Source organism: Lactuca saligna, chromosome 1 (genome assembly GCF_052625555.1).
Source record: "Lactuca saligna cultivar CGN05327 chromosome 1, ASM5262555v1, whole genome shotgun sequence".
Lineage (NCBI taxonomy): Eukaryota > Viridiplantae > Streptophyta > Magnoliopsida > Asterales > Asteraceae > Lactuca > Lactuca saligna.
The window spans coordinates 15738167-15765300 of record NC_136417.1 but is presented as its reverse complement, the minus strand read 5'-3'; the positions used below and the strand labels follow the sequence as shown (position 1 = coordinate 15765300).

Here is a 27134-nt window from a genome sequence, read left to right as displayed (position 1 = left end):
ATCCACTCTTTCGCACATTGAAAATCACAAATCATTTCTAACACAGTCGTATCAACAATACCACATTGCTCATCCTCAAGGCGTAGCAGTTCATATTCTATTGGCAGCACATACTGATTACTTGAATCAACGAATGTCCGAGACTAACATTAAAAAAATATACAAAGATATTATAAAAGTGAATTGGTTCAAAAATATAACCATACAATTTATAAAATGAAAACTAGTCTAAAATAACATGTTTTTCTGAACTTGATATGGTTTCATCTTTCGGAGTTTATCTGTATTCAATTTAAACTTTAACACCCTCTCTGATTTCGTTCTTAGTTTTATAGGTGTCATTGGTAGTTTACTTGTGATTTTTTTTTTTTTTTCCACATCTGGCTTTTTATCTGCAAAAACAATCCAAGCAAAAATTAATTTTAAAGTATGGCATCTAATATTTATAAAAAAATATTTTAATTAAACATCACTTTTATCAGGACCAATTATGAAAGCTCTTGTAGATTGTATATAATTTCTTCATCTGTAAAAAACTCATTTTTTTAGCAACATCCATGCAAATTGATAATAAGTATCTTGGACGACACCAGTTTTGATTTCAAACTAATTGTACGTATTGGTTTAATGCAAATCAATATTACTTCTTAATTTAAGAATATCACAAAAATTTTTGACACCCATTCAAGACTTATTATTCGTATTCCGGACATTTCAGATATGTTCTACGAATTCCATGAATTCTGAATGCATATTCCTCATTCCAGAATCATATTCACTACATAATCTACACTTATAAAAATCTATACGGAATGCTACTAATAGATTTTAAGCCACTTATTAAAATGAACAATATATCTACATGCAATACGTCATTGCAGACACTTTTTACGAATTCCAGACATGTTCTATGCATTATGGAGTACATAAAATCGAATAAAAACTTAAATGTATGTACATAAATCAATCATGGTTTGATTAATACATAATATCAAACATTGTCAGAGTTTGAGGGTTGTGGCCCCCTTAATTTTTTTGTTAGATATAGTCATTTTAGTTATATTTTATATATTTTAGATTCAAAAATATAAAACTTTAGCTGTTATACATATTATATTTTTGACCCAGAATCAAACATTGAACGTCCCGATATCAAAAGTGAACAAACTTCAATCTTTTGGCTGCCAAAAACTAGAAATGAGTATGAGCCGCAAAACAATATCGAATATGTGAACACATATTTCTATAATGGCATTGGGCTTGGCCCATTTGTATCTTCTCTTGAATCTGTTCCAAGAAAAAATGGTTATTCTTTTACACGTAATAAATACACTCACTCATATAGAATTATTAATTTAGTCACCAATATGAAGCACACGACACACAAGCTCATATGAGATAGTCGAATTTTATTTTAAAAAAAAAAAAATTACTTTCATATGTCGATTTTATCGAATAAATTTTAAATAATAGGCTGTACAAAAAAAACTAAACAAAATGTCACTCGAAGAACGTTTTTGTTTTGTCCTATCATGGAAAACACAACGTAACCTTGTTTAGCCACGTCGACAATGCAATTATACGTCCACGTGTCAAGATTTAAACACTTCCGCGCCCACACGCATACAATATCACAAAAAGCACATTCATCATGCATCAAAATTTCACCGTATATTCTTCGGATTTTGACTTTTCAAATTGTTGACCACAAAAATTCAACCCAAAAAGTGCTGAAAAAACCCACCAACCACTTCCCGTTTGCCATCATCGCCATATAAAATCTTCAGTTCTTCATTCGTTGAATCAGAATCACGAACAACAATGGCAGCCACTCGATTGATACGCGCTTGGAGGCCATCTTCTGTAATTTCCGCCCCTTCATCCTCGCAAAAGACGTTAACATCGGTGAAGGTGAAGTGTATGAGCAACGCGATTGGGTTTAGTTTAGAGAACAATCGATTGCCCGGAGATGGAGAGAGAAAACCAGTGGTGTTAGCTAAGGCTGCTTCCTGCTCTGAGGCGGCGGTGAATGTCGTGGTCGCTGCACCGACGCAAACAAGCCAAGGAGTAGACGTGGCTACTCTGGTGGCGATTGTGAGAACGTCGGTGTTTAGGAGGTTATATGTGGTTACGAGATCTAGGTCATGGAGATCAATTGTTCAATTGTTCATCGAAAAGGTATTAATTGACTTGAATTTTTTTGTCATTATAGTTTCCAATGCTTACAGTTCCATGAAAATTTCAGGCTATTATCGATTGCCGGTTTTTCACCATGTTCGCCGTAGCCGGAACCTTGCTCGGCTCAGTTTTGTGCTTTTTGGAGGTAAAATCACAAAACCCTAAGAATTTTTCATTACAATCATGTTTGTTTAACGCAAAATCAAATTAAAATGGAAATTTTGATTTGAATTACAGGGAACATTTTTGGTTTTTGAGTCGTATTTCCATTATTTCCATTCTCTGTCGCACCATTCCGATCATGGCCGAATCATGCAACTACTGATCGAATCTTTAGATATGTTCTTGATTGGAACCGCGATGCTAGTATTTGGAATGGGATTGCATGTCATGTTCGTGGGATCTCAATCCCAAGGATCGCAACTTCCATCATCCAACTTTTTCGGAAATTTCCATCTCAAGGTACTTTTACTAAAAAAACATTAGCTATCTATACATATAGCGATATAGATATACGATATAACATATTGTGTTCTTATTTAGTGTGTGTGTGTGTGTGTTAATTCAGGAAATTCCATCATGGGTTGGAATGAAATCAGTGACACAAGCAAAGTCCATGATCGGGTATGCTTTAATGTTGTTGCTTCAAGTGGGAGTGTTGGAGAAATTCAAGAGTGTACCATTGGTTACAGGATTGGATCTGGCTTGTTTTGCTGGAGCTGTATTTGTTTCATCTGCTGCTTTATTTATTCTTTCGAAACTCAGTCTAGATACATGAATTTAAAACATAGAGTGTAGATACTAAGTATCTATAGTATATATGCATAAATTAAACCCAAACACACGATTCTTTGAACTAGTAAAAATCATTTGGTAGATAGGTTATAGTTGTTAGGTAAAAAAGTTTAAATCTTGTAAGAATTTGCCACGAATTATTGAGAAATTTTGGTACTTTTATATATCCGTATGCATATTGAAACGAAAGACTCAATAAATCTGTTTTGTGGAAACTTAGTGAAGGTATGGTCTCGAAAATGGTTTGATTGGACCAAGAACGAACACAAAAGAACAGGGAGGGGGTGTCGGTGTGTTCATGTTCGTTCTCTGCAGTCAATCAACAAATAAATAAATACGGTTATTTGGCTGAAAATTAATTTACGAAATAATAAATTAATTAACAATTGATGTTGATGTTGATGTTGGAGTTGGAGTTACTTTTCTTGAAGTAGAGGAGTCGGGGGCTATTGTTGGTTCAGCTATTAAAATGTTGGAATTTTTTATTTTGAAAAAAAAAAAAAAAAAAACTATGGGGAGTATAGAGTAGGGATGAGATTTAGAACCAGAAAACCGGACCGTGACCGTTAGAACCAGAATATATTAAACCGGTTCCGCATCTGGATTTAAAAATTGGCTTTATCCGGGTTCCGGGTTTGGGTCCGGGTAAACCGGGTCTAAAAACCGGAACCAGTGTTTGGAACCGGAAGCACTTTTAGGGTCTGAACTGGTTTTTGTGAAACGTTTAAAAGATGTATATCTCATTCGTTTCAACTCCGATTGACATGCGATTTTTTCCAACATATATTTTTGAGTTTGTACATGATTTTAGACTATAAATTTGTCATTTTTAGTTTTATATAAAGTCGAGATATCAAAGCTGGACGTTTTTTGTTTTTTAGTTTTTTTTTGTATTCGGTGAAAGTTTTAAAACAAGTATGTCTAATTCGAAGTCGGATTGATATGTGGTTTTTTTCAACTTGTAGTTCAGAGTTTGTACATGAGTTTAGAATATAATTTTGTCATTTTTGGTTTAATATTTAATGATTTACAGTCCTTCGAAGTCGGGATATCAAAACTGAAAATTTTCAACTTTTTAGTTATGTGTTTTTGTATTTTGTATTCTGTGAAAATGTTAACACATGCATATCTCATTCGTTTAAAGTCGGATTATCATGCGGGTTTTTTTTTCCATAGTGTATTTTAGAGTTTGGATATGATTTTAGATTATAATTTTGTTAGTTTTGGTTTCATATTCAATGAGTTACAGTCCCCCAAAATCGGGATATCAATATGAAAATTTTCAAAGTTCAACCCACTAAGTAGTAAGTAATTACCAAAAAATTCCGTTTTTTCTGGGTTTTCCGATTCTAAACCCACTTTATTCAGTTCCAACCTACCCACTTTGATGTTTCCGGGTTTTCCGGTTCTAGATCCACTTTACCCGGTACCGTACCTGGACCCGAACCGGAACCGGTTCCTACATACCGGTCCGGTTTTCGGTTCTTCGAAATCCTATTAACCGGTTTCGGGTTTTCCGGGTCCGGGTCCATTCGGTCCGGGTTTGGACCCACTTTCATCCCTAGTAGAGAGGGTGGAGGGCGTCAAAGAGGGAGTTTATTTGCTTTTAGTACACTTTTGTTGTGTAAGTGAAGAATAAAGTCATTAAGACTACGTTTGATAGACCAACTGAAAAGCTGACAGCTGAAAAACTAGTTGATAACTGAAAAGCTAGTTGCTAACTTATAAACTAGCTAACAAAAAATAATGTTTGGTAAAAACTAGCTGAAAAATATGTTTTTTGTAATTAAATAAGGGTATATTAGGGAGATTTTGTAAAAAGCTACTTAAAGTAGCTTTCTAAAAAGCTAGTTTATCAGTTACTTTTTGGCTTGCCAAACATGACAATTTAAAAAAGCTCGAAAAATAAGCTAGCTTATCAGGTAACTGTGGCGTATCAAACACAAACTAAGTGTGGTGATGCGATATGGATTTGGATTATTAATGCGATTTATGGATTGGTTCCTTAATATTTGTCAACTTATTTGTATTAACATATTTATCAACTTAATATTTAATTAAATTCTTATACTTATATACTAGGTGTAAGATCCGTATATTATACGAGTTGATTTAAAAAATGATTAAACATTAAAGTGTAAACATAAAATATTTTTTAATGTATAATTTTAAAATAAGAAAAAAAGAAATATATTTATTACAATTTAATATCATATATATATATATATATGATATTTAATACTTTACATATATAAGTATAAGAATTTAATTAAAAATTGAAACAAACCAAAAATTGACAAGTGTATAATATTTATTTTAAAATTACCACAAAATGACAAGTGTCAAAACTCATGAGAGGTTGACGTGTAGCAAAAAAACCTTCATTTATTAAAGATGATATTATACGCACTCTTAAATTATAAAAACATCATGTTTGTTAGATAGCAATGGTGCATGTTTAATATTTGGAAGGGTGCGTCACTTGCGTGTTCGAAACCCTCCTATAAACTTTAAGATCTGGACAAAGCTGCACGAATGATCATTGTGGTTAGCTGAATCATGTATAAGGGTTGGAAAAAGGAAAGCATATATGTAGCTCCAAATCCTTGAGGTGTTGGTTTATAAAATCAGTCAATCTAGCTTACAAATTATCTTCTCCATCTTTAGAGTATCGATTCAACCACTCGTTACTTTAAAAACATCAATTTCACTTGTATAACAGTTGGTTCAAAGTGTTGATGAATTTGTTGATGATGAACTCGTCGTGATGAATCGATGCATGGGGGTGGGTTTCAAAATGTGTTATGGTGACAAAGTTGTAGGTCAAAATGGAGGTAATGTCTTCAAGAATCGAAATGTGTGTGTGTGTGTGAGAGAGAGAGAGAGATTACATATTTTATTTATTTATATTTCTTTATAAAAAATTATAAAAACAAAATAGAAAAGATAATTTTTTTCTTTTAATCAGAAAAATATTTAAATAAATAAATAATCGAAAAATAAAAAAGTAAAGACAAAATCGTCATTATGAAAAAGTTCAAAACAAATTAGACCAAACTCACAACAAAATGAAAAGTTTGGATATGTTTGGATATCTGGTGTTAATCCAAACTTTTTTAGACCAAATAACAATTTTTGACATACCATAAGGACCATAATTACAATTTTGTCTAAGGTCTAATACTCTAGCGCTACAATTCCTAATAACTAAAACTATTTTAGTTACAGAAATCTAAAAAAAGTCCAAAATTTTTAGGAAAATTAATGATTAAATCCCATTTTTTTTTTCCATTTTCCAGCACCTCAACACATGAAGACATTATTCCGTTATGTACCATTCCAAAATTCAAGACCAAAAATTTCATTTTTTTAATATTAAATAAAACCATAGTTATCAAAATCATATCATCAAAATATAAGTAATAGTATCTCAAGACATCATTTCAAAACATATATTAATATATCAAAAAACATCCCAGACTAAAACCATCATGGTGTGTGCAATGCAATCATCCCGAGCCCTTTCATTTGCTACCATAAATAGCTGAAATCAAAATTGAAAACTGTAAAACCGAAACTTAGTGAGTCTCCCCAAACTACCACATATCATACACATAATCACATATAAACATATCATGGGCCCGACCCCTTCTTCGGTGCCCACCCGACATCGGACAGTGTCCAACATCCGGCCCCGCCCGACATTGGACATAGTCCGACGTTGGTCCTCGCCCGACATCGGGCAAAGCTTGGTATACATACAAACATATCAACAAATACACATTAAATAATCACATAACATAAGCATATAAACATTCCTGGGGCCCCGCTCGACATCGGACCATAATCCGGAATGCATATAAACATTCCTCAGGAATTTCCCGATATCGGACCGAAATCCGAAAACATACAAACATTCCTCGGGGCATTGCCCGACATCGGATCGAAATCCATAAACATAGAAATACAGACACATGCAAGAATCACAAAGACATCAAGCCTACAAACACTCATCAGTCGTTGCCCGTCATCGGACCAAAATCCGAAAAACATATAAACCTACATCGGGCACCACCTGACATCGGACCACAGTGCGGAACACATATAAACATTCGTCGGGCACCGGCCGACATTGGACCTTAATCCGGAACATATATATATATATATATATATATATATATATATATATATATATATATATATATATATATATATATATATATATATATATATATATACGGACAGACATTGGTGCCTTTGACCCGTTTATACATGAGGAAAACTCACCTCGCACTGCTGAAGTCCCGCGAATAAATCTTTGACTGCTGGCTGACAGATCCCAGAACTGTCAACATCAAAACAAAACCTAATTAACCATTTGGGTTTCAATGCATAACAATAAATCCCCACTTGGGGTAAAAATATCATTTTACTCCTAATCTAGCTTAGTCCAAGACCAAGGCCCAAACTTATACTCTGAAGGCCCAAAAGTCAAATAATCAACCAAGGCCCAATTATGGCCTAATTTTCCAAATTGGCCCAAACCCCTTACATGGGCTTTACCCTAAAGCTTATCCAAATATTCTAGTCCATATACTTTTTCTTGGATGGCCCATTAAGAACCCAAACACCTAAGCCCAAAAGAAAAGGACCAACTCAAAGCCCAACATAATTAGGGTTTTCACATAAAATAACGATTAGGGTTAAATGTTCTTACTTAACCCCTTAAGGACTTAATCCTTTAATTCTAATATTGCATTAAGTTAATTGCAAAGGGTTATTAATTAATATTTTAAATCTAGTAAATAGTTTCAATGCGAGTCTCGATCAATTCCAAAATTAGGGTTTCATGATATTAGGGTTTTCTAAACCCTAATTAGGGCTTCCAACCCAATTAAGTGCCAAAAAGGTTCTAAATTAGGTTTTTAGGTTAATTAGGGTTTACTAGGTCGGACACCACCCACTGCCACATCGGGCAGTGGTGGTCGACAACGATCCACGACGGCAGCCACCACCTCACGGCGGTGGTGGTGGTGATTTTGCCAAAAATCCATGCACTGACCCTACATGAACAATCCCACACCAAACACACACACACACACACACACACACACACATATATATATATACACACACACACACACACATAACCACCGCCTCACGACAGTGGTGATGGTTTTTTCTTGATTTTCAAGCCGAGATACACCCACACAATGAACAACAACACCAAAATATATGCATATACTTGCGACATAAAAGCTGAAATGCACACTGCAACCTCCCTCGGGTGGTGGATGTTGACCGGAGCAGCAGCAACTAGTCATACGGGCGGCGACGGTCGTGACTATGGCGTAACACTGAAGCAATGGAGAAGAAGGGTTGAGGCCACAAATGATAGCAGTAGCAACGGAAGAAAAGGGTGTCCGCTCGGCCTTCGTTGACGGAAATAGGAGCAACCGACGTCGCTGGGAATGAATTCTGAAGGTAGAGGTGAAGATTCGATCTATCATCATCAATCCACCATCTTCCTCTTCAAATTCCTAAAAAACAGTAACACATAAACCATCTTCGATCTACAACTGGAGATGAATATTAAAAAAAAAACCAAATACAAAATCGAAGTGGAGGTGGAGATGAACGTTAGATTTACAATAGGTCGGTGTTATCTCGAGATGGTGACTTGCATATGGATATGAATGACATTCTATGGTGGTTCAAATCACCAGTCGAGCTCGAGTATTCCCCATTTCCCCAAATTCCTAAAAAAATTAAACAAAATAGAAAGTAAAACTAAAAATTTTGTTTTGAAATTTAGGATTGTATATTTGTGTATAAACGATTTGCTTCTTTACCTTTAATCGAGATTAATCTTATGGATGCAAGTCAATAGAAAAGAAGGTCAAAGAAATTAAAAGAAAGAAATAATTGAAAGCAACATTAGTTTTTTTTCCGTCATAGAAACCTTTCCCAAAAAAAAAAAGAATGCCACATGGATTTTTCTTTTAATTTTAGTTCTTAAAAATATAAAAAAAATCAAATAAGTTTGTAACCGGTAAAACCGGCATCAAATGTAGTCGTTCGCTAATTTAGCAGGTAAAATGCAAGTTTATGTCGTGAAATACAAAAAAATAACATCAGTGACTTTTTAAAACAAAAAATAAATTTTCCCTAATAATAATTACATCATCTGATTTTTTTTAAGGTGGGCTTCCACGTACACATAAATTACTTCCGGACCTGAAAGTATATAGTATTTGAATCTTCCCCAAATTCTCCCATTCTCACAAACACACAAACCCTTTCTCAGCAGCACCAATCACACTGCAGAATTTAAACCCTCCATCGTTTCAGGCAAGTATATTCCGCTTAATTAATCGTGACTGGAATCGTAGAATTCAAGAGTTGGAATTGGGAATTTGTTTGGTTCTGTATATGAAATGAATTCTCTGATCCCAATTTTGGGAATCGAAATTCCGGAACGTCACCTCGTTCCGCTGGTGTTTTAACTTATTGAAACATGAAATCGACCTATGCGGAGGCTAATTTTTTCTCTTCTTTCAATCAATTTTACAGGTAAACAAAACTGGTTTACCTGTTGAAGCAAAGTGCCAATGGAGTGCGTGGTTCAAGGAATCATAGAAACACAGGTAATTTTGTGCTTATTATTGTTTATTCAAATAACACCTGATTATACATTCTTCTCATGAACTACAATAACGATCGAAATTCTTTATCCAATTACCCTCATATATTTAACCATAACCGTGCTTATTAAGCAGCACCACATTGGCGTAATATGAGCCTTTGATATTCCTTACCTGAATCCACAATGCATGGTTGATTGAGGTGGAATGACAAGTTGGCATACAATGAATTTGGAGTTCAATGCCCACTGAACTGTTTAATGGGAAAATGATTAAATATAAATTATAGAAATGATTCTTCTTGTTTTCATTTCCTTCAATATACATGTTCTCTCGACACTTTTTATTGTAAAGAATTCAACTTTTCTATGTTAGAGCCTTAGAGGTATGTTTTCCTAAACATAAATTAATTCAGTAACTCCATTGTTCGAAGGAACAACAATGTCAAAGAGCAAGGAGAGGTGTATATCCATCAATATATCTGTAACTCTGACTATTCTTTGTGACAATGATTTTTCCACAAACTCTTGAAAAGAAAAAAAAAAAAAAAATTAATATTTTCACACATGGATTTTCTTTTGCAGCATGTTGAAGCCCTTGAGATTCTTCTTCAAGGCCTCTGTGGTGTTCACAGGGAACGCTTAAGGATTCATGAGTTATGCCTCAAAAGTGGCCCCAATCTAGGTCAGTTTGTATGTAACAAAAAAAAACCCTTTTTAAACATTTCTTTAAATCTTGACCTCATAAGTATGCCCAAGATTACATATTATTCCAGTTCTCATTTCATGTTCATAATCAATCATATAGGTTCTGAAGCATCAGAGGTTCGACTTTTATGTGATCTTGAGCAGCCTGAGCCCACTTGGTAATTAAAAAAAAAAAAAACTTAAAAAATTTCCTGTTTTTATAAACTTTTTCATAGTTTTTTTTAAAAAAAAGTGATTTTTCCATTTTATGATAGGACTGTTAGACATGTGGGGGGTTCAATGAGGGGTGCAGGTGCTGATCAAATATCAGTTCTTGTGAGGACAATGGTGGAAAGCAAAGTGAGCAAAAATGTGCTTCGATTGTTTTACTTATTGGGTTATAAATTAGATCATGAGCTTTTGAGAGTAGGATTTGCTTTCCATTTTCAAAGGGGTGCTCAAATAGCTGTTACAGTTTCATCTGTTAATAAGATGCTGAAATTACATGCCACTGATGAGGCTGTTCCTGTGACACCTGGCATTCAACTAGTGGAAGTCACTGCACCTGCTTCAGCTGAAAATTACAGTGAAGTTGCAGCTTCAGTCTCATCATTTTGTGAATATCTTGCTCCGTAAGTCTTTTCTTTTTTAATAAGGGCAAATTTGTAAAATGGTAGGACTTAATGGAAAAGCCTCATCTCCTTGATTTACTTTGCATTAAGTCAAAAGTAACTCCCATAGTTGGAATCTTGAAAACTATGAAAGATGTGAGTTAATTGGTTTTGGTGATTTTATTGTTTTTTATAAATGTTAAAAGATAAAATTATTTATTGACGATGAATTTGTTATATAAATATATATATTTTTTTCAGGTTGCTGCATTTGTCAAAACCTGGTGTTTCAACAGGAGTTGTTCCAACAGCTGCAGCAGCAGCTGCATCTCTCATGTCATATGGTGGAACTACAATTATGTAGGCAAAGTAAGAGAAAACAAAAGATGTGTCTTTTAAGGCCTAATTCTTGATGATTTTATATGTAATGTTATATTGTAATAGAAGGTTAAAGGCAGCTTATATTTCCCTTTACTTTGCTAATTCATGTCGAAATCCAGGAATACCTTTTTTATAGACAAAACGTCTTTTGTGTTGATCGGAGTTATAGTCTATTAGTATTGGATTAAAAAGGATAAATCTAAAAAAAGGAACGGATTAAGAGATGCTAAAAGTATATTTAAGTTTCGAGTTAAATTACTGATGTTGTTATGCTCAATAAATGTTGTTATATAGGTAAAAAGAATGAAATTACATTGTTATTATGGGTAAAAAATAAAGTATATTGCCATATTGGTAGAAAGAGGAAAGTATGTTCCACAACCAGTTAACAAAAATAATGAATGTTTTTAATAAAGCTCCCACATTGCAGTGTAATTGCTCACCTTCTTCTGTCAGCTTCCATGCTTTTGAGGCTACACGGTGTGGCATGCCTTTTACCGCCAGTAATATTACGTGGCATGTGTTGCCGACGGCTTTTGCTACCCTTTGATAGTTTTTGTTGCCGTCGGTAATTTTGATCGGTGCATATCTGCAGATGAAAAACTCATCGGTAATAACTAATAACCAATAAGGAAGAGACAATTAAACAATATTTTCATTTAACACCATTTTTTTATTGGTAAGCAACAATGGTACCACACCCTATTCATTGGCAAATATTGGCAAGAATGGTAAAACTTATGTGATGCCTATGTGGAACCAAATTTCCGTAGGCAAAAATATCACGATACTGTTCAGCCTGAGAACCCATTAATAGAAAATATAGATCAAAACAGGAAGGTAGTCAAGATAAGTAGAATGCTATAATAAATAAATAAAGTACATTATCATTGTTTGCATTCAACATACATGCAATAAAATCAAGAGGTAAAACATCACACACACACACAAGGAAAATGAAGATATAGTGAGAAGATATATCATTTTCACCACACATACATGTGCACAAGCATAAGCTTTACATATACATATTTGGGTATGCGAGTTAATTCAATACAATGTTCACAATCAATTAGAGAGCAACGTTTAGGATGGTCTTGATGATTCCATGTAAAGTTATAAAAACTAACTTCTTATGACTTGAAAAGACAAACATCATAACACAATGAATAAGTAAAATGAATTTTATACCAATGTGAAAAACAATTTAGGGCTTGAAAACACAAACTCGAGAACAAAAAATTTGGTACACTTGTGTTAAAGGTTAGGAAGTAAGTGACAGGTATGTCATAAAGTAGCTAACCAGGGGCAGTTTGGTTTTTTTCTTAGTTAGGTCGGTATAGGGCTATTATAAATAGAGGGTAAGTAGTTGGAGTGAGTATCGATCATTTTGTCTAGTGAGTATTCACAAGTAGGGATGAGAATTTGTCCCGGAAACCTGAACCGAACCGAAACTCGAATCGAACCAAACTGAATTAGGCCTAAATAAGCACTTCGATTTGGTTCTCGGGTATCTATATTAGGCTTATTCAGTTCTCAAGTTATTCGGTCCGGATTACCCAAATAAAGGTTTATTCGGTTCTAAACATCCGACCCGAAATTGAAGTCATTTTTTAATCGTATTTTTCTTTCTACACCGAATGACCTACATTCAATCGATTTGATCGTGTTTTCCCTTGTCCCTCTTTTTGTGATTGAGTCATACATTCAAAAAAAAAAAAAACCTATTATCCAAACAAAGATTGTTATCATAAGCAAAATTTAGAGTAAGACTGTTATAATGTTTATATTTTCTTATACAAACCAAGAGTTTTTACTAGATTTCACATGTCCCTCAACCATTATCTTTGTCCCCCGTATGTTTAATATTTATAGCCTCTCTATCAGGCCCAACCCAATACATGGGTGAGTTGGCTTATGGCCCAAGACAATAGAAAAATAGTGGGCATAAATTTAATCAAATACGTGATATTATATATATGAGTTCAGCCTAATATTTAGTCCATTAACTTTAGTCCATTAACTGGTCCAATGTTGATATACCGGCATCTCGCATCTTGGAGGCATCATATCGACGAAATATAAGAGTGTGGGCACCAAATAAAAACGTAATCGCCAAATCTGTCGACATCTAGAAAAACGCAAAGATCGAGAAGTCTCTAATCAATAATCGACTGGGTACGTTTTTCAATATATTTCATTCATATTTTAATTTCTCTAATTCTCTTTAAAACCTACTGCATAACTAATGGCGATTGGGAGACCCGATTTGTGTTCATTATCCTGTTTGTGGTGGTTATGGTCTGAGTTCGATCGCTTACCCTTGTATTCTGAGTTTGATTTTTTTTCCTGAGTAATTTTGAGGTTTTCAATTTCTGAATTGGAGACTTCGACTCATATTTTGATTCTTTTTTTCTCAATCTAATTTCCAATTTGTGTTAGATTTCTAAATCTATTGCTTTTAGGTTTGATTTTTATGGGTTGCTTCAGGTAGAACTTCGAAGTTTTTATGGTTAGCTTCATATATATACATTTATAGTCTTATAGAGTTAGTTGTGTTTTGTTTTTGTGATTCATGAGGCATTGTTGGGAGATTTGAGAGGTGGTGTAAGTTCAAAGATTTTCGTGGATAATGGGGCATATAGAAACTTTCTAAGTAGCACATGTGATGTAACCCGAGTGCTCCAGTTGTGTTTATTATCTATTAACAAAAAAAAATTCATTTATTGCAATCAAGCTATTTCTGATATAGTTGGTGGGGGTTATCATTGATTTTGGCTTCGATATAGCTTTTGGTTTTGCCCTTAGGTAGCTCAAATTGATGTAGGCTTCCTGTATAATATAGTTAAATTCTAAATAAGTTCATGAAGTAGGATTGTAGCTGTCAAAGTGTATTGCCACTTTAGGTGGTTTGGACAAGTTCATTGGTATATACGCCCCCTTAAGTTCCTGCGTGTTTTGACTCTACTATATACAAAGTTGTTAATGTTTTTTGCCCAACCTATTGGGGTTTTGATGTTCTTTCTCACACTTAAACTTGGTTGCAGTTTAATTTGTTTGTTTTTTTTTTTGGTCTTGCACTTTAGCATTTGGAGTTGTTGATGTTTTTTTAATTTCACTTTATTGTTTTTTACATAGGCTCACTATATTACACCATTTGACTTTTTTATTCCTTTATTTGTTCTTCGTTAGCTCTCCAACACCCATTTAATTCATGATAGTTTACTTGTTAAAAAAACTTTAACTTTCTGTCATTATAGGCACAACACTTGTATAACAAAGAACTTGTTATAATTTTCCTGAATTGTGAAATGTGTTAATGTCACAACATGGCTACAAGTAAGTATAAACATAAGGGCATTGTTTTTTTTTTTTTTTTTTTTGTATCGCCCTGGACATGGAAAATCAATGGACCATTCCTGCCTCTAGTTATAGACTAACTAAATCATTCGGAGTTGTAAAATTATTTTTTTAGACTTGTATTACTCTAAGAACGTTTACAAGAAAGAAGTAAAAAAAATTGAGGACTCATTTACAAACAAAGCCAACGCCCTATATATACTTGAGTCCCCAAGGAGCCAAGTAAATGAATAAACCATCTTAGACTATTACAAGGAAAATTCTACACAACCCTTTAATACTATATGCCATTCCACCACCTTCTTAATACCTCTTGAAAGCTCTTCAATCTTGAGGAAAATTTTAGAAATACATTTATAATTTTCATATGGCTGAAGTAAAAAATAAAGTTAAAGGGACTTTTCATAGTAAAAACAACTTGTGAAAGACTAACATGAAGTTCTTAGATCATTGGCTGATTTTTTACAACATTAAGCCTTAAACCACCATGTTTTGTATGTATAATCAAAATCCAATAAGTACAACAAAAAAAAAAACCTGAAAATGATGCGTTACAATAAAACTTAACTTACAAACAAGGGCACAAATTTACATAGTTGCCAAAAGGTCTCTCATTTCAGTAACAGACGGAATGGTTTCACTCGGGTAAATCTTGGCCACAAGTTGAGCAAAGCTCTCATACTTATCCAAGAATTCTTTCTGCGAGTGTAATAAATTAATTATATCAGATTTTAAACACATTTTTTAGTAAAAATTCAAGAAAAGGTGAAAATAACTACCTTGCATTTATCCCATAGTGAAGGTAATAATTCCTCGGAGGTCAAATTTTTCTGAAGCTTTTTATACATTGCACCAATGTGCTTGTCCACCTGCGTGCATGTATGCAAAAAACCTCATTTTTTTTCTAATAAAAGTAAAACTAAACTATATATATTATCATGTAAATATTAATTACTTACCCCTGATAAACTTGATTTCACCACCTTCCGAAGATCCATTTTTGACAGTCCAAGCTGGAAAGGAATCTATGTATTCACCAATAAATCTTTTTTTTTTAATTCTTATTAAGGCATTGTACTTTTTTTTTTTTTTTTAATTAATAGGAAGGACATTATACTTTGAAAAATCTACCCCAATTATAGAAATAAAAATTACTTTCAGGAAGAATAATGAAAGTATTTGCAGAGCAATCTATGAAGCACTAACTAACCTCTTCAGGTGTGATAGTGTACATCAAATCTTCTATTCTTCTAGCAAACTGGAAAAGTCGCTCAAATTGCTGCAATTTTTTATAAAATAGTAAAATACAATCACTAAAAGTCAAAGATTTTCAGTTTCAATTTAAATATAAAGGTAAATTCAGTTTACTTACATAATAAATAATGACACTGATATGACGTGTGCAAGCCTGTTCATAAGATTCACTTGCTTGATGATAGAATTTTGCTAAAGTCGGCACTACATTCGCCAGGTCATACAAACTGCAAGTCAAGTCAACTCAAAACAAGGTTAATATCGTAATTTACTGTAACATCATCAAATTAACCATTTTACCTATTTTGGAATGCAGCATAGTTCTCCAAAAGTATAATATCAGCATATTTCGGATCTGTCTGAGCAATCTTGTCAAGAGTCGCAAACATCACCCCAATCTACCAAACATATAAATATATATATATATCAAAAGAAAATCAATATTCTAAAATAAAATTATAACAGGTCTATCTTTAAAAAGAATTCTGTTTAAATACTTACAAACTTAATGTATGCTTGATCAACCAAATCCCTAGACTGCCCCTGGATATACTGTTCCATGCGTGTAGCAAGTGTTGCAAATCTACACAAAATAATAATAATTATTATTATAATTTAGTACCCAATTGGAATTATATTTAAAAAAAAAAAAACATTTTTTACCTGGGAATGTAGGACAAAACACCCATCTGTCTGACATTTCGTTCATTTCTTTCTATTTGGTGACAAGCTTCGTCTACAAACTATATATTAAAAGTGAAAAAACTTTAGAGGTGGATTTTAAAATTTCAAAATGGTCAACATAAAAGTCAAACTTACGCGTGTAAATTGTGCAGTGATTCTTTCTTCTAAAGCATCAAGCAAGAGGCGAACATATCCAGCTGCATCTGCTTTTTGACCAGAAATATATCTTTCTGTTATTCCATGCATTGATATGCATCTCAAAGGATCAATCTTGTACGCCCAATCAACCACCGCATAAAAATCCTCCTGAAAAAAAAAATCAACATATATTAAAAAAACAAACCTTGAACTGAACAAAAAAATAAAAATTATTAAACAGAAAGATTAAGTACTTGGATTCCATCAAGCAAATCACGAAGTGATTCATTTAATGCCCCTAGCTCTGATATACCTACAAGATTTCAAATATGAAACAGTATATAAATTAGGTGGAAAAACGGAAATGAATTGAACTTTTTTTTTTTTTTTTTTTTTAATTTTTACTTTTGTTGTTGTTGTTGTTGTTGTTGTCATTATCATCAATATCCATAATGCCTAAATCGTCCTCGTTTGATTTATTGCCATTTGCAGGACTTCCTGGTTGAGCGAGTGCAGAAACTCCAAAGCACATGAAGTGTGAAAAAAAGGAACTCTGTAAACGAAATGAATAAATCAATTTAGAAACTTTTTCTAAAACAAACAAAAAGAAAAAATGAAGAAGAATTATATTAAAAACCTCATCAACAAGGAGTGGGATAAATATGGTGAGCATTTTGGCATAAGCTTCCGAAACAGTGGAAGTATCTGCATTGTTTACATTTTGATTTGAACCAGTTGAACCTTCGAGCCAAACAGTTGGATTTCTTGATGCTTTTGTACTTGCTCTAAGCTCATTAGCAAATTCACGTGCCTACAAAAAATAATTTTTAACTTTTTAAATATTTATTTATATTTGTACGTATGAATTATACTAATTAGTTGAACATACCTCACGCCTTAAAAGCAGATTAAGAGAGCTGCAATAAGCTTTCCTCAAAGGACCTAAACAATTTTTGTCAAGACTCTGCAAATAATAAATAAACAAAATTTTAACACAATTTTTTTTAAATATTGTTTTAAAAAAATATTGACCTTCAAGTGTTGCAAGAGGCGAGCGTAAGTCCTGCATTTGAACCTGAGATCCGCATGATCCGGCCTCTTTAGTTGCCCCCGCTGTTCAATCAAAAGTCAAAAAGTCAAAACACCAAAATTCAATGTTCTTGATTCCAATTCTTTAAACATTTATAAAATAAATAAGAAAAAGTAGTTTTTTTTTTAATTTGTCAAACCTGAGAGAAGTAACTTTTATCACTTATCATAAAATCAACCAAACTAGCAAAATAGTTTCTTAGAAACTCGGAAGCTCTTCGAACAAAAGTGGTTTTTAATTTGTCAAGTTCTGCCTTCTTATCCCTGACCTGTAGAATATATTATAAATTTTTTTGGGGAATATTGAAAGAAAAAGAAAAAGAAAAAAATAAATTTAAATAATAAATACCGCTCTAATATTGGCAAAGCTTGGATCCAAAATAGGCGGCTCAAGGCCACGTAAAGCGCCTGTTAACCATTCGCATGCTTCAATATTTTGAAGCATGCGAGCTTCATCGAATGAGCCACCTGTCAAACATGCTGCAAACTGGAATAAATATAGATACAATTATTAGACTTTATAATAATTTAAAAAAAATAATATATATAATAATAAATATAGATAGCTAACCTCTGAAGGTATACGTAGTCTCTCAAGAAGCTTATCCAGTTCCTCAATTAAAGCTTTATTATTTACTGACTGCATTTCCAGCTGGTTATTTCGTGTTTCTATCTGAAACATTAATTAATTTAAAACTTTTTAAGTATTTTCATATTTTTTTTAAAAGAAAAATAAAATATATATGCATACTGATTCAATGTCCTCTCGCATATGTCTAAGTTTAACGTTAAAAATCCCGAGCCATTCGTCCATGTCATCAACACAGATTGAGGCTGCCTCAAGCCCCTGCAAAACCTGCAAGACAACAAGAATAAAACTATAATAAAAAATGGTAGAAATTCTGGAAATTTTTAACTTTTTTTTAAAAAAAATAGTTAAAGGTTTTTACCTCGTCTACCAAAGGCTCGCTTTCCAGAATGGCATGTACATTTGCTGCTTCCAAAGCATGAAGTTCACGTTTCAAACGTTCAGAAAAGGCTTCCGCTTCCCCAATACCCATCACATATCTGGAAACACAAGGGGCAAAATGGTCATTTTGACAAATTTCTCTTCTGCTTTTTAACAGAGTCAGAGGTAGAGACCAAACTTGCAACAAGTTGAAACCATGAGGATTCCCATGTAACGAAATCGAAAGTAGGACTGCCCTTGTGATTTTCACTATACCACAGGGACCGTTTTTGTAATTTACTGTCTATGTTATGCAGTCTTTTTTTTTCAAGTGGGAAAAAGGCCGATGGTGTAATTTTAGTAACAGAAAATTACATTTTTGACCCCTGAGTATATCTAATTATTTTTGCAATTTTGGTCCCCAGAAAGTTTCCCCTGCAATTTTGGTCTTTATTTGAGGTTCTTATAACGTTTTTGGTCCCCGATCCAAATAAATGACTATTTTTGGTCTCTGAGTATAACTGATTTTTTCAGTTTTGGAATAAAAAATATAGTCATTTTACGTGGATCATGACCGAAAACGGTACAAAAACGTTCACATAAAGACCACGACTGCAAGTGAAAACTTTTGGTGACCAAAATTGCAAAAAAAGATAAACTCAGGGACAAAAGATGCAACTTACCCTGTAATTAATATACTAGAAAAAAAAAAAAATCATTGTTCTGTATATAGTATAATAGTAATATAGTATACGCACACGCCTAAAAGAGCCTCCATGTCCTCTTCTTCTGCTTGAGACACAAGTTCTTTTTCAACTGTAACCTTCATGTCACTTTCTGAAACCACATCTGCTTCTGTGGTGGGCCCATCTTCAATGTTTCTCTTCTTAGGGGCTACAGGTGTATTTTCCTACACAAATAAAAATAAAAATTACATTATATGTAGTAGTAGAAGATCAAGTGAAATATGTATATCAAAAGTAGACAAAAATACCTTGGCCCAAAGAGCCATCTCCACTACATCAATACCCACAACTTTTGGTAATCGGCCCAACACATCTTTACATATGTTTAATATATAGAGCAACAAACGGTTCCTAAAATATTAGAAAATATATTAGAATTTATAGATTTTTTTTTGGTATTATAGTTGAGGGAAGAATACCTATCATCTATGTTTCGCATGGTCCATTGAGGAGGAGCGACACTCTGGCTTCTAAGATTATCAAAACCCTAGAAAAAGGATTAGAAAATTAAGGAAGTTAAAGAGAAGATTATGTAATGTAATGTGATATGATGAGTTAATTTGGTGTAAAAGAAGAATTACCAGCATAAAAGTGCATCCACTAGGGTCGTTAGTTAAAACCTCCACCTTTGAAAGATGCTTCAGCTTGTATAATTTTGCAGGCTAAACACAGTTTCAGAAATAAAAATAAAAAAATAGATTTCAAGCAACAAAACCAAATAACTTATCCTGTAAATGCAAATGGTGTCCATGGATTTAGGTAGAACAAGATTGAGAGGAAGGAGGAAAAGTGTATTATGTACCTCAAGGACTCCTCCATTTGAGTACTTTAAGACATGGAGAAAAGCCTTGGTTTGTTGAGCTTTTTCTTTTGCTGCATTAACCACAAATAGTTAAATGACCAAACTACACAAAATGACTATTATTTTGTGATCATGCAATCAACTTGGAGAGTAGTGAGATGATATGAACCAGAAAATATTTAGGAATCTATGTCCTTTATTTATGTTAAATATTTTTTATTCAGTATTTCATAAACTTTTAACTTTATATCAAATTCTATAAACTTACCTTGTTTGTGACAAAGCAAATTGATGTGTACGACCATGACCTTATCATTTGCTAAATCTTCATAATTGTCTTACATAGTCTATGATCCTCATTAAATAACTCGACTTATTGAGTTATGTATTATTAAGTTTATTATGGTAGTTAGAATTTGTTAAATTGCATTTATTATTTATAAAAAAACATTTAAGAATATTATCATTATTTATATCAGATACTTTTTATTATGTCATTAGGCAATAGATCAATTCTTAATAGGCCCCCAACTCCACAAGTAATATTGGCCAAAGACTTAAATGTCTAGAATCTGAAACAATAAGGATTGTGTCGTTTCCATGAAATTTCTGGCAAATACAAAAAAAAAAGGACACTATAGGAAGATCTAGCTAACCATTGAATCATTGATCATGGTCATTACATTGCAACAACAAATATGACACCTATAAAGATTATCTATGTAACTATTGTTTTCCTTTATCATAATTAATGCCACCTATAAAGATTATGTATGTAACTATTGTTTTTCTTAATGATATTGTCACCTATAAAGATTACCTACGTAAAATTAACTGCATTATATTTGCTGATCTTCTTATTAATCGTCTAACGGCATTCCCTACTTCACTTTGTTTCCAAAGTAATTTAATAGCATTCTACTTCAAATCAACATGATAAGCATAAAACATTAATACCTTTAATCTATTTATCTAGCTTATGTTCTGCTTAATCACTTTTTATTCCATTTTGTATAAATTACCGAAATGACCACCATTTATTCGTTATTCACAAGTTCCATTGTATTAGTTTTTTAGCCAGTTTGAAAAGTATATAATTATCCAACAAAAAAGTGCACATATCTCTGTCTAAGGTGGCAGTGACTGTAGAACAGAGGTGACAGGGATAGGGTAGAGGAGGTCGTGTGACACAAAGGGTGTTGGCAGTATGAGGCCCTTCATCATCTTCCTCTAGAGTTTTCTTGTTTTATTATTGTTAGGCCTCACAGATTTTGTTTTTCTAATTCAGAACAATAAGGCTATCAAACCCAAAATGGCATGCCACATTGTCACATAACATGAATGATATGCCACATATGGAGTCTTTGGACAACCATATATTAAAAATCATCAAAGCTGTTTAAAATGCACAAGATATTTGCATTGTTAGCTCGATTGGAAATACAATGATCTTTATGGTGATTTATCCTTCATTTTTAGTTTCTTCATTGGACTGTTCTCTTGATCACTAAGCCCAAGGCAGATAACTCTTTTCTAGATAAATCCCATCATTTTTAACATGTTTATGTTATCTACCTCAATCCTGACTTCACCATCGACTATGTAATTAGCTTTCTGCCCTAATCAGTACAGCGTATTTTCTTAAATTCTTATGCTTACACCTCTAGAATCAAATAACCTAGTGGCACCAATGAATTGCTCAATTAGCGTCATTAACAAAATTCCTAAGTTCTATTAAAGATCCACAAGTTCTCGAAAAGTATCAAGTGCATCAAGTGGCAGCAACAACCAATTGGCTAAGTAAATCATCAACTGAACTAATAAACACTACAATATAGAAACCGGCACCACATCGTCCCAAACAGATAATTAATGTTAGCAACCGGTGATTGAAACAAAAAGTAAAGATAAAGGAAAACAAATAGAGATATGAAGAGAAAGCTTACTGGAGATTGCAAGAACCCTAGGCTTAGCCATCTGACCTTTGCCGATTTTGCCCGTCTTACCCCAAACACCACGGCTTTTTGCGACGCGGATCGACAGTACAACCTTCTGGCTGGTGCCCTCAATTGCAGCTTCGCAGGCTCGCCGGAGCTCCAGATCATCGGCGCTCGATTTCGCCATTTCTTCCTGCTTAACTCTCCTCTTACGGAAGATGATACCAGATCTCGGAGCAAGATAAATGAAGTTTGTTCTACAGTTTGGGACTTGACGATTGAAGAAGATTTTACCTTTTACTAATCACATGAAATTCAGTCTTAGTCAATTTTTTTATTTTAGAAGTCGTCTTTGTTGAAATCAGAAGATATACATGGTTCAGTTCTTTAGCCTAAATTCTAGTATCGGCCAAAAAAAATAATAATAATAAAATACAAACCTTTTCCAATTTAAAACAAATAAATGAAAATGCCAAAATGGAACATGCCATTTACGAATAAGTTGGGACTTTTTTGAAAGTTTTTCATAATTCTAACACATTTATTTGATTCCTCATTTTCCAATGGTTTGCAAAATGTATTACAACCATGGTTCTAAATAAAGCTAGACGTGAACTTGACAGAAATTGTTAAGTCTCAAACTTTTACGAGTTATGACGAAACGTGTCGTTTGTAAAACGTGATTTAAGACAGAAATTTTGTAGGAAATATAATTCCTCACTTTTCATTTTCAAAGAGATGATACATTAACTTACTTACTTCTCTACATTGATGATATTCTTCTCAGTGTATACACCGATCTTATCGCTTTCAAACAAGTTTGCCATGATTAATCTCAATGACTTCTTATATCATCGTCCAGTGACAAAGATGGACAAGTTTTATCTCATTAAATTAATACTAGCCCTTTGAATTGCTTTTATGAGCAAACATGTTGAATTGTAACCTAAGTTGCAAAATACCCACAGACATGCAGTCTAAGCTTGACCACATCGGGACTTTGCTTCATATTCGGGTTTATATTGCAACCTTATGGGTAGTATATCATGTTCACTATATCAAATATTTCATATGTTATCTGACATATATGTCTATATATGCATGATCTGCGGGAGCCTCGCTTGAAAGATCTCAAATGTATTTTGCGCTATGCTCACGATACTACATATTTTGGCCTACAACTCTACCACTCGACAACATATGATTTCTCAAAGATAACAATTTATCTTAGTCAGTCAAAACGACAAACTATTTTATCCCGCTCTAGTGCCAAAACTAATTATTGGGGTTCTACATACACCCTCGACACTTTAGCTTGAGTATTTGGGTTCTCCACAAAGACCTTCCTATTTCACTCTTTACAAATTCTCTACCTTTCACTCTAACTACGAATGTGTATTACTGTCAAATACGTTGTAAATATGTTTAGCCTATATTTATTAGCCCAACTGATTTATCTAGTCCATAGTTGGGCCCATTGTAGATTACTATGCATTTATTACTTATACACTCTTTGATAACAACGAATTTTATTCAAGATTCAGGCGTACTTATCCAAATTGAATATCATAACGTATCATTACTAATAAATGAAGGTTTTTTGCCACTTTTCATATTCTCCTTCATTTTGACACATGTTATTTTTCTAAGATTTTTAAAATTATTATTTTCCACTTGTCATTTTTTAAGGATTTCACATTTCTTAATATAAAATTTTAATAAATTCTAATGGGTTATATATATATATATATATATATATATATATATATATATATATATATATATCATTCTATTAATTTGATAATATATTCTCATAAATGCTCCAAACAATTTGATTTCTTTCATAAATGCTCCAAAAGATTACATTTTGTATGGAAAAACATTATTTTATAAAATATTTAATGTTTATATATTTTAATATTAAAATTTTACTTTTAATAAACTCGTATAATATACGGGTCTCACATCTAGTAGATTAACCAATGGTGCATGCTTTCTACTTTTTTTTCCCTTTCCAATTTTAATTATATTTGTTGTATGAATATAAAGGAACATTAATTATTGTAAAAAAGTAGATTAACCAATGGTGCATGCTTTCTACTTTTTTCCCTTTCCAATTTTAATTATATTTGTTGTATGAATATAAAGGAACATTAATTCAAATATCGTTTATAGTTCATTCGAAAAAGATTTGGTAATTGTATTATTATAAATGATTTAACAACTATAACTTATTATAAATAAAAGTTCCCCAAAATCATTATAAAATAAAAGAACAAATAAATAAACTAGTTTACAAATCATCCTGCAGGTATTGTTTCAGACCGATTAGGATACTTCAAATGCAATCTAATGTGATATGGAACCACAAGATCAGTATCATGCTCATCTTTCCTTGTCAAAACAGCTATTCCACGTACAAAAGCGAAAGACCTTGTTCCCCCAACAACACTCAATTCATCCTTTTGATCATCCTCCGGATTCTTGGCCTGAATACTAACGCTACCGGAATATTCATGTGTATCAAAAGTAAGATAAATAATGTTGAATCCTGAATGTGCAAATTGTTTGACAGGGATGAAGAAGCCTTGGGCTTTCCCCACGACTCTTGACGTGTTCTTTGGCCCCTCTGTTAAAACACGATGGAAGATCAAGGCACCGGCATCTGGTGGTGGCGGTGCCATTGTGCGCGGATTTTGTAGGGCGACGGTTTGTGGTTGTTGGATGTATAAAGATAATGCCACCAATGGCTTTGAAGATGAGTTTGAATGCGGTAATGGTGAAACGGTGGCCAATAGTATCACCACAAGTATCGCTAGTGTCACTGCACCACAAAATACGAAGACGTTTGAAATCATGATGTATGATTTATGATTGATATTGTTTAAGTTTGGTTGAGATCTTTATAAGCTTTTTCTTTTCTGGCCACCTAAATCACCATTGCTACCAACTCCACACACATTATTTTATTTGATCATAAACTTATAAATCAAATAAAAAAACCTTATGCAAAAATTAACCATATGTAAACAAAGTGAATAAGCTGGAAATCAGGGTGTTGTTATTCACACCCAAAAAGTAGAATGAAAACCATTTTTTGAAGTCAAAACTACTTTGACTAATCTGACGCATATCATTAGGAACAAACATTACGGTAAATAGATTTTACACTTATGGTCCCTCGTGTTATATAGCAACTTTGATTCAATGTTTTAAAACCCGGGTTGACCCGGCCGGTTCAACCGGTTGGACCGTGACCCGGGGTAGAAGGCGGGTCAATTAAGACCGGTTTTTTGTAAAAATACAAACCGGATCGAACCGGTCGGATTTCCTCTAAACCGCGGTTCAACCGCTTATGTCGAACCGGTTAAAACCGGATTGATCCGTTTTAATAGGGTTTGGATAGTTGAAAACAAGTAGCGAAGACCAAAAGAATGAGCCGTTTGCTGTTTCTTCAATGTTTTAAAATATTTAAACTTTGTGGACATTAAATTATTGGTTTTATATGTTTATGCATTATGCATGAAAGTAAAAATATATAAAAATAGAGAAAGATCATAAATCGGGTTGATCCGGCGGTTCAACCGGTTGACCTGTGAACCGGTTATCATACCGGGTCAACCAAAAACCCGGGTTTTAAAACATTGCTTTGATTTTCATTTGTTATACTTTTGTATATGAATAATGGATCATATATTAGCAAATTTTACATATACGGTCCCTTCTTTTACATATCATTTTATATTTTAATTCTTTATGTTATTTATACAATTTAATATAAATAATATTAAATATATGATCTTTATTTTACATATTATTTATAATATAAATTTGTTAACAAATTTTACATATACTGTCTTAAATTTTACATATTAGTTTATATTCTTTTTTATATTATTTAATATAAATAATATTACATATATAATCTTTATTTTACATATTATATTTAATATAAATTAAATATTTATAGATATAAAAATAATATATTGTATATTAATATTAAATAAATGTATTTCTTAAGATATGAGATTGACAATTCCTTTTCTTAATTATTTTCTTTTTGATCTTTCATATATATGTATACTTAGGTATCTACATCCACCGTATTATATCGTTTTGTATAATATATATGGGTTGTAGTCATTTAAAGTTCTTAAAAACCAACTTCTAACTTGATTTATTTTTAAGGTTTATAAAAATTTTACCATCATATTCATCTTACATAATTTTCATTTGTAATGTAATACTACATCCGTCCCGAATTAATTGTCACGTTTGACTTTTGAACTCTTACTTTTCAACTTTGATCTTAAATATTTTTGTTTTTTATAGATAATACTTGATTAAAAAATATATGAATGGATTCTATTTAAAATGTCTTTTCATTGTTTTAAGTTTTATCAAATAATATATAATATTTTATATAAAATATTTAAGGTCAAAGTTGAGGAAAAAAACTTCAAAAGTCAAAAATGGACAATATGTTCATTTATTTATCTGAAATATCTACGGGTTGTGGCGCAACTATCAGTGCTCATCTATAGGGTACTAGGTCCACTGCTGCTAATGTATACCTTTAGGGCACTAGGTCCATGCTACTAATGCTCCTCTATTTCAGCTTTTATCCTTCATCATTCATCTACCCATGTTTTACCTAACATATTTTGTAGATATAAAATACTTTATACAGTTTACATCATTTAAAACATGTATAAAAATCTTTCACCAGCATAGACAGCAAGTATTCAGACAATATGCACACATAGCACGTAATTTATAATAAAATACTTCATATCTATGTGTAAGATGAAATGGACCATGCATTCACTTAAGAAGGTGGTGACTCGGTACTCGGACAACGTTTCGTTTACTTTAAAATA

At 32.8% G+C, this 27134-nt stretch overlaps 4 protein-coding genes across 5 annotated transcripts; 2 read left to right on the top strand and 2 right to left on the bottom strand.

The window, feature by feature from the left end:
- The first annotated feature begins 1787 nt into the window (after positions 1-1787).
- Positions 1788-3139, top strand: LOC145017986 (uncharacterized). Its single transcript, XM_078975956.1, has 4 exons — positions 1788-2178; positions 2246-2323; positions 2416-2640; positions 2747-3139. Exons 1-4 carry the CDS (start codon positions 1822-1824, stop codon positions 2954-2956), a joined length of 870 nt encoding a protein of 289 aa, XP_078832082.1. The 5' UTR covers positions 1788-1821; the 3' UTR covers positions 2957-3139.
- A 6059-nt stretch (positions 3140-9198) lies between these two features.
- On the top strand, positions 9199-11452 carry LOC145017893 (mediator of RNA polymerase II transcription subunit). The gene is made up of 6 exons (XM_078975873.1): positions 9199-9324; positions 9547-9620; positions 10202-10301; positions 10425-10482; positions 10579-10935; positions 11176-11452. Exons 2-6 carry the CDS (start codon positions 9585-9587, stop codon positions 11276-11278), a joined length of 654 nt encoding a protein of 217 aa, XP_078831999.1. The 5' UTR covers positions 9199-9324; positions 9547-9584; the 3' UTR covers positions 11279-11452.
- Positions 11453-15073: 3621 nt separating this feature from the next.
- LOC145017719 (exocyst complex component SEC3A-like) lies at positions 15074-22595 on the bottom strand. 2 transcript variants are annotated; one of them, XM_078975782.1, is made up of 25 exons: positions 22264-22595; positions 20318-20388; positions 20097-20177; positions 19935-20002; positions 19764-19866; positions 19528-19679; positions 18771-18888; positions 18572-18676; positions 18392-18493; positions 18170-18307; positions 17961-18089; positions 17764-17844; positions 17621-17695; positions 17369-17542; positions 17137-17284; positions 16986-17044; positions 16729-16899; positions 16573-16652; positions 16411-16492; positions 16210-16307; positions 16028-16136; positions 15866-15934; positions 15615-15668; positions 15435-15524; positions 15074-15354 (listed from the first exon to the last, which is right to left on the bottom strand). In XM_078975782.1, exons 1-25 carry the CDS (start codon positions 22439-22441, stop codon positions 15244-15246), a joined length of 2646 nt encoding a protein of 881 aa, XP_078831908.1. In that variant the 5' UTR covers positions 22442-22595; the 3' UTR covers positions 15074-15243. The 2 variants fall into 2 exon arrangements, with proteins under 2 accessions (XP_078831908.1, XP_078831846.1); XM_078975720.1 differs by having other exon boundaries at positions 15615-15680; positions 22264-22594.
- A 1838-nt stretch (positions 22596-24433) lies between these two features.
- LOC145048396 (Disease resistance-responsive (dirigent-like protein) family protein) lies at positions 24434-25118 on the bottom strand. The gene has a single exon (XM_078996870.1). It carries the CDS (start codon positions 25110-25112, stop codon positions 24555-24557), a length of 558 nt encoding a protein of 185 aa, XP_078852996.1. The 5' UTR covers positions 25113-25118; the 3' UTR covers positions 24434-24554.
- Between the last annotated feature and the right edge of the window lie 2016 nt (positions 25119-27134).